Below are 8,322 nucleotides of genomic sequence, written 5' to 3'. Positions count from 1 at the left end.
GTCAAAATTATACATGAAGCTAAGCAGTACAAGCAATTTATTTAAACACTAGTCATTGTAGAAAAATTCAAAACCATATGCTCTTTTAGCAGTTTTTCACAAATGCATTTGACCCATGACTTGGCAAGACATGCATGCTTCATAATTTACTCTAAATTTCAAATTCCCCTGACATTTAAATAAAAGATCTTCATTAATAGAGTTTATATGAATGAAAACTTTAGAAGCCGATATTGTTAGAGGGAAACTTTAAGGGGGGAAAGGGGAGACGCGTTTTGAAAACGCTACCTCGTTTTCAAAATGACTGACTTTCCTAATCAGTTCAAGATAAGTTTATTCTGGGAACAAATTACCGTAATTTCTCATTGTACCGTCGGTTTTTTGTTGTTGTTGTTGTTGTTGTTTTCCCCCTTTCCCCCCGAAGTAATGATGCAAACGCTGGAGAGGGATGGCATTCGCACGGGAGGGATGTGCTGCAAAGCTCCGAGGGGCTCTCGGCGCTGGAGCAGACCCTTTGATCCGCCTCAGCTTCCCCCGCAGCCGGAGTCCGGTGGGCGAATAGCGGCCGAAGCCCCTCCGTAGCCCCCGCCGGGAGGCCCCGACCGCGGCGTTGCGGCCCCGCAGGGCGACCGCGGAAGCTGCGCGGTGCTGCTCTGCCGCGGAACCCCCGCGCCCCGCAGGCGGCGCGTTTTGCATCCCCGGAATTATTCCTTAATACCTCAAAATAAAAATACCGGCCGATTTCTCAACGAGTGCATTTCCATAGACTTGAGTACGGTGATTGCTTTGTATGAAATCGTGTTTGGGTAATAATATTGAAAATCAGTGCAGTGTTTACTGTATTTCCCACCTAACAGCTTGTTCCGCCCGGTGCCGTACTCCTCTTTAGGTCTTTCTTTCAGCCCATGCTGTGACTCTCCCTCAGTAACAAACAATTGCTTAGCAACACTATGCAGCACAATTTGCTTGCGTTTCATTTGTTATTACAATTTCATCCCGACATTGTGTGAGCGCTGACTGTTCGGTTAATACAATTTTACGTCTGCAAAGTTAGCGAGGAGTGGGTGCGAGATGAGAAATTGCGGAGCAGCCTTTGCGAAGTGGATATCGACACCGAGTTCGAGCTGCAAGGCTTCGGAGATTAAAACAAAACCAAACGAGAAGTTCCCCGACGGGAGTGACAAGGACTTGGAGAAAATCAAACAATCATCATAATAAAAAATCATTTCTAAATTGGCAACGAAGGTGAGCGTTGCAGTCTCGGCGACATCTCCGCGCTGCCCTCCATTCCTCCCTCCCTCCGTCCCGCAGAGGCCCTCAGGGCACCTGGGGAGACCCGAGGCTGTGCCCTCATGGCCCGGCCCGGGCTCGGAGCCACCCGGAGACCCCGCACCGCTGAGAGCTGAGGAGGCAGCAGGGAGGTGCGGTCGCGCGTGGCTGCGGAGCCGCTGGGACGTGAGTGAGCATCGCGAGGGGGGAATTAAATAACACGCGGGGCAGGGCCGGAGCCAGGGAACGACTGACCCCCCCAAAACCCAGTATCAAAGCACACAAACACACATCAAAAAAATCCAAGCAGAACAGCAAGTCAAAAACCACCCCAGAACGTATACAAAGTAAGAAGAAGAAAAGGAAAAGAAGAAAAAATAAAAGGAGAAAAAGAAAAAACTGACTACCCATCAAATTCTTTCCTTTTACATCAAATTTGTAAAATTCGCACGAAGGTCAGCTCTAAATACCAAAGGCGCAAGGAAATTTATAGGTAAATAAATGAAGGAAAAGAAACGATGGTAACTATTAGTCACATCGCTATGTATCAAAGTGAGAAAAGCGTCCTGGGGTCCTTTTTTCTTAACGTTCCTACGCGTCTTTTGATAGGCATAGGTCTTCGGTTTGGGTCAATATCAGACACAGTAACAAAATCTGGAATTTCGAGGAAAGGAAGGACAAAGTGAGCGCTAACGAGGATGGTCTTTGTTGAGGAAAAATAATGTGTTCCTCGTAAACGGATATTAATAGCTTGTTTTCATTCCTTGCCTACAATTTCCTACCTTCTGTCACGGAGGGTTGATGGGGTAAATAGTCTAATCTGATTGAGTTCACCTCCTGTGGATTCCCAGTGACAGTCGTGACAGACGAAGTATTCTGCAAATCACAAGAGCAGCTACCAGGAGAGTCGAGTGTCTCAGCTGAGAATTTTACGGACTTTTAAACTGCTCCATTTCAAATTCTCGGAACATGAAATAGGCGAAGTTTCTCCGTATCGCCGCAGCTCTATACGTTTCATTTTCGAAGTTAGAAAAGAAATTATTCTTGCTTAGAAAGTGAAAAGAAAAAAGCACCAGAACGGAGATGAGAAGCAAATCGGAGCACCTACCAGCTCGGCGATGTGAGATGGCAGCGGTCATTGACATTCCCACATTCTGGCTCGCTAAAAAACAGAAAGCGATACCTGTGTGGATGAGAACACAGAACATAAAATACAATTTAAACTTTACAGTGTCTGAATGTTTCCTCTCCAGGTGATGTAGGAACAGAGGGAGAAAAATAGTTCGCAACTCAGCAGAAGATATTGCACAGCGCACAGAATGCAAATGACAGCAGCGCACTCCTCAGTGCCCCACCGGTTCCCTGAGTAAAGTTCGCCTCGTGGTACAGAAACACTTCGAGGGGGAAAAGTTGCGTGGTTATACCGATTTTTTTTTTTTACGTGTTTCTCGATCAATTCGAAGTATAAATAATGAATCTGATCTTCAGACGGAGGAGATTGCACCCACTAATGCGAACTAACACGAGTAAAGTAGTGCATAATAGACAAGGCGAAGACCTGCTAACCACTTCTGCACAATGGCATTAATGAGATTAACCCGGGCAATTAGCCGGCGCAGCAGAGATCAAACCTAAATCTGGGGCCTTTCAAAAAAGCCCACTAATGGAAAGGATTACGTTAATTTCATTAATTCTCAATCCACAGACCCAGGCTCCTTTCACTCCTTTGTGCAACCCCCCCATCCTTTCCCAACTGAAACGCGGGGGGTGGAGGGGGGGGTGGGGGAGTGGGTGAAAAATCAAATCTGGTTTTGTTTGTCATCTGCATATTACCAGGAACTAAATCCAGGATGACGTCGCCTGGGTATAAAAAAGGGAAGAGGTTCGGATGGATTATACTCCGTGCAGCCCTCCGGGCTGAGATCAGTAAACAGGCGCGAGTCGAGGGGGGAAAGTTCCAGGGGTGGATCCTGCGCGCACACACACACACACGCACACACGCACACACGCATGCACGTACACTCTGCCCGACTGCTGCCCTCGGAAAAGGCTTCGCTCTTTTCTCTCCGATCCCTTTCCAAAATTTTTCCCGAAAGTTTCGATTTCGCGTCTCTCCCGCTTCCCCCCTCCCCTCCACCACCACCACTGCCGCCGCAGCCTCCGGCAGCACCTCCCTCCCCCGGCCGGTCCCCGGCCCGCGTTGGGGCATGCCTGCGAGCATGTTCAGCATCGACAACATCCTGGCGGCCAGACCTCGCTGCAAGGACTCGGTGCTGCTGCCCCCGAGCGCCGCGCCCGTCGTCTTCCCCAGCCTGCACGGGGACTCCCTCTACGGCGCTGCCTCCGACTACGGAGGATTTTACTCCCGGGCTGTGGCTCCCGGCTCGGCGCTGCCGGCGGTCGGCGGCTCCCGTTTGGGCTACAACAACTACTACTACGGGCAGCTGCATGTGCCCGCATCTCCCGTGGCCCCGTCGTGTTGCGGCGCCGTGCCGCCGCTGGGGGCCCAGCAGTGCTCCTGCGTTCCCCCAGCAGGTAAGGGAGCGCTCGGGGGGGACGGGGGAGAGCGGGCTCGCTTCGTCGGGGAGCGGCGGTCTCACGCACGAAGCCTCCCGTCGTCTCGTCTGTCTGTTCGTAGGTTACGAGGGCGCTGGGTCGGTGCTGATGTCCCCTGTTCCCCATCAGATGTTGCCCTACATGAACGTAGGCACTTTGTCCCGGACGGAGCTGCAGTTACTCAACCAGCTGCACTGCCGGCGGAAAAGACGGCACCGGACTATCTTCACTGACGAGCAGCTCGAAGCGCTGGAAAACCTCTTCCAGGAAACGAAATACCCGGACGTGGGCACCAGGGAACAGCTAGCGAGGAGGGTGCATTTAAGAGAGGAAAAAGTGGAGGTATTCCGATCCCCTCTTTCCCTTCTCTTCCTTTCCACTTTAAACGCGGAGATGCCTGAGTTCGGCTCCGCCGGCCGCGGAGAGAGAACAGGTTCGGGGCTGGGGAACGTCTCCGTTCCTGCGAGCGGGCAGAGAACGCGGAGGCGGCCGCACCGCGGAAGTTCCTGGCACAGCCCCGAACACGGGGGCGGCCGCGGGTCCGTGCGCTTCCAGGCGGGCAGGGCCCAGGGCTCGGGAGGGCCGGGGAAGGGCCTTTTCCTTTCTCTAACTTTGTTGCCTCGCTTAACAGGTTTGGTTCAAAAACCGCCGGGCGAAATGGAGGAGGCAAAAGCGGTCGTCTTCTGAGGAATCGGAAAATGCACAAAAATGGAATAAAGCATCTAAAACGTCTCCGGAGAAGAGGCAAGAAGACGGGAAAAGCGATTTGGACTCTGACAGCTGATGCCGCGCAGGGGGACGCTCCCCGTGGACTGTAGGATACGCTCCGGAGGATGCTACTATCTTGCACAAGCTCTGCCTTGTCGGAGGGGAAAACTATCTGTATATAATGTACAATACCCCGAGTCGATTTCGTGTAAATAAAATGTGTTGCGGAGGTGTTGCACAGGCAGCCGGTGCCGGGTCCGTGCCGCGGGCGAGGGCTGCCGGGCCGCAGGTGGCCGCGAGAGGGATGGGCACGGCCGGAACCGAGCGGAGGGGGACGGGGCCGAACCTGGGCGAGGGGCGGCGGTGGAGCGGTTGCCTGCGCGTTCCCCGAGGTGAGGCGCGGAGGCCGCAGTCATAACGATCCGGTAATTTATTAGGGCCGCGGCAAAATGCCTTTTTATTATTATTATTATTATTATTATTTTCCCCCATGTCCTTTATTGCTCCCTCACCACCTTTGTACTCCCTGGTCGTAAACCTGGAATACTTGCAGGCAGCGCAAATCCAGCATCCCGTTTGTTCTTTTGCTGTGTTTCCTTGCACTTTTCACTCTCTTTTCTGCTTTCTGGAGCTTTGTCCCGCTGAGTTTCCACAAGTTTGCCTTTGATAGAAAAGCTATCTCACTACATCCGCATCTGAAAGCTCTCCTAATAAATTTCAGCCGCTATCAGCTGCGTTAAGCTTGAAGCGCAGCCCTGGTATGTTGCTCTCGGGGATGCTTGCTAAGAAGCTGCAAATTGATGTTTGGCCTCTAACAGCACCTTCGCTGTTAGGAAATCTGCTCTCCTTTCGCTCTTCCTTCGGGGAGGCCCTCTTAGCAAAAGCATCTATTCTCCCTGTAAAATCCACATTCTTTTTTTCTTAGGCCTTTTTTCTCGTCTCTCCCAAAATCTCAAGGCAGAGCTACTTCTCTGAGATGGCAACTTCCTCATACTGTTTTGCTGAGAAGGGCCTTCCCTCTCCTCTGTGAGAGTTCTATAAACTGAACGCTAATGACTTGAAGGTATGAAGTCAATGAGGAAACCTCCATACTGTGTGTTTCAATCAGCAGTTAAGGTTAATTAACATAATTTTTCTTAATTACCTTAAATGCCTGAGCTCACCTGTGTACAGCAGCTTGTCTGGGTTAGACAAGACATATAGGAATGCTCCAAACATTGTTTCCAGTGATGCTAGAAGTAGTTTACAACTGTGTTTCTTGTCCTCATGCTTTTCCTCACATTCAGGATACATTCAGTTTTTATGGGCAGCATAGCATAGTGCGTACCGTAGGTGTGTCAGTGGGACAGGGAGGATCCTGGTAGCTGTCTGCTCAGGTGACATTTCCTAACATTATGTGTGCTTCTTCGTAGATGTGGTATTTCTCTCCAAGCAAACTCTCCCTGTACCAGGTAGAAGGAATAGCTGCTGTGGAAGGAATTAACTGAGGTTTTGTATGAGTTAGTCCTTTAGGGGGCTTATCGTTTCATAGCTACTGCTCTCTCAGAGAGAAGACTTGTAGCCTCTTTTTTTTTTTTTTTTTTTTTTTTTTTCCTACAGGGAAAGGAAGGTGAATAGCAAACTTCTTAGTTTCTTCTTCTTTGACACATACCATGGTTTGGCACTTCGGAACTACTGTATTTTGGAGATGCTGCCCTGCTGCTATAGATATGTAACTGGACTTCATTCACTGCAATCCAGCAGAAAATTAGCATTCAAATTATTGAAAATTATTTTTCAAAAGAATATTTTCTCTCTCTCCTTTTTTTTTTTTCTTTTTTTTTTTTTCCTTTTTTTTTTCCCCCAAGTTGTATTCAAGAAGTCTCACTGAGTGGATATTTAATCCATCGTCTTCTTTGTATTTAGTCATTGTTACCTTTTTAAATCTGTTTTCAATTTGCCAAATAAAAAGGTAGGTCTAAGGATAATATTGTCAAGGGTGTTGCAAATATGGATATATTTTCCTTATTTCTCATGTATAATTAGCCTCACTGCTATACTGGGGACTTGGTAGAGTTTTGTTTGGATTTTATGTGTGTGAGTATAGTGGAATGGTAATTTTGGAAGTCAGAATTGAGGATTTCAGCCTGTTCACTTCAATGTGAGCATTAAACTGAATGGTGCTATAAGAGATGGGATCGGAATACATTTCTGATAACCAGCATCAGTTAACTTAATATTATAGTTCACATCTTCAGAGATTTTCAGACTTCTACAGTGGGAGCAAAGTGCTCAAGTACTGTGGAAGCTCCAGGTCACAGAACATGTCCTTATATACAACATTTGTTCTGTGAAATCATGTCATTTTTCATAAGAATACAAAAACTGTGTTCCAAAACAAGCTTTCTATGCACAGGATTGTGATGAAATCACCAGTGATTGCTTCTTAAGTCATGTTGTGCCCTATCCTGAATTAGTATCTGCATTTTCTCTAAAGTCTTGATCACCAGAGCTTGGTCCTACAGTCAGTGGTATGTGTTCTTAATGCTATATGGAAAATGAAGGTCTTTTAGAGATAAAAATGTTATGTTCAAAGTTATATTTTAGCATTTTATGTCTAATTGAAAAGCAGTTTTAATCTGGATCTAAAAATGGCATCTATACAATTAGTTGATAGAAGTATCTGTCTTATTGTTTTTCTCAGTAGTCTGTGGCAGAAACCCAGTGGCTTTGCTTTCCCTTTTGGATGCTATGAAATCGGGTCCTGTTGGGTCTGGAATAGACCAACAACTGAAAGGCAGTGAGAAGGCAGCACTGGAAGTATCAAGAATGTAGAAAAAGAAATGGTGGAAGGTGTGAAGAAGACAGTAGTAAAATCTCTCTTTAAATTGCTGTGTTTCATTGACATTATCAGATGGATTATTATTATTATTATTATTATTTGATTTCTAGATTAGGAGAATTCCTACGTGCCAAAATGCAAATCCTACAAAAACAGTTTCATTATTTTCTCTGTTAGTGCATTAAGGGAAAGGCAACGTGAGGGATTTGAATACACGCTGTGTTCTAACAGGTTCAGCTCCAACAAAAGCACTTTGAAAGGTTTCATTGTGGTGCTGTATGTTAATTCCTGTAGAAGGAGACCAAAACAGATTTATTTTTTTTTATTTTTTTTTCTCTATCTCCACCATAATTTACAGCCAGAAAAACTCATTTGGTGCTGCTTTTTTTTTTTTTTTTTTTTTTTTTTTTTTTTTTTTTAATATATATATATACACATGCTCTATGGTTTGTGATATTGACATACTACCGAGGTTTTAGAACTTCGGTTCAGTTTCTTGCTGTAATTGGTTTGTGTGCTGTTCTATGAAATGTTGGACTTTCCTTCCTAAACTTGTTTGTAGAATGAATAATATTCCTTTCAGATCTCACAGGAGAGATAGGGTGGAGGGTGGACTGGAAGAAGAAACATAAGCTACCTACAGAGGCTCACTGTTGTAGTGAAGAATTATTCCAGATAATATCATGCATTATAGGGGTAACAACTGAATAATTATACAATAGGACCATACACCACACACATCTTCCTGACAGTAAGTGGCTTAGGATTATGAAATTCTTTTGTGTGGGACATTTGAAGCTAGGAAGAGCAGACTTGTAAAGGTGGAGCACAGATGTATTCTGCCACGCAGTCAGCTTGAGCAGTCTGATACATATCTCCCTTTGTGCCATCTGTATCTAGATGACCCTAACTCATATTTTTATTTAATATCCTGTTTACTGTATTTATTCCTGTCATCTTGTAGTAAG

The 8,322-nt window shown here is 46.5% G+C and overlaps 1 protein-coding gene across 1 annotated transcript; it reads left to right on the top strand.

The window, feature by feature from the left end:
* Positions 1-3,476: 3,476 nt before the first annotated feature.
* On the top strand, positions 3,477-4,609 carry GSC (goosecoid homeobox; the record flags this gene model as incomplete). Its single annotated transcript, XM_079537397.1, has 3 exons — positions 3,477-3,804; positions 3,908-4,167; positions 4,457-4,609. The coding sequence occupies 3 exons, from the start codon at positions 3,477-3,479 to the stop codon at positions 4,607-4,609; spliced, it is 741 nt and encodes a 246-aa protein (XP_079393523.1).
* Between the last annotated feature and the right edge of the window lie 3,713 nt (positions 4,610-8,322).

Source organism: Tetrao urogallus (genome assembly GCF_951394365.1).
Source record: "Tetrao urogallus genome assembly, chromosome: 6".
NCBI classification, from domain to species: domain Eukaryota; kingdom Metazoa; phylum Chordata; class Aves; order Galliformes; family Phasianidae; genus Tetrao; species Tetrao urogallus.
The sequence above is the reverse complement of the archived record's forward strand: the minus strand, read 5'-3'. Positions and strand labels throughout refer to the sequence as shown.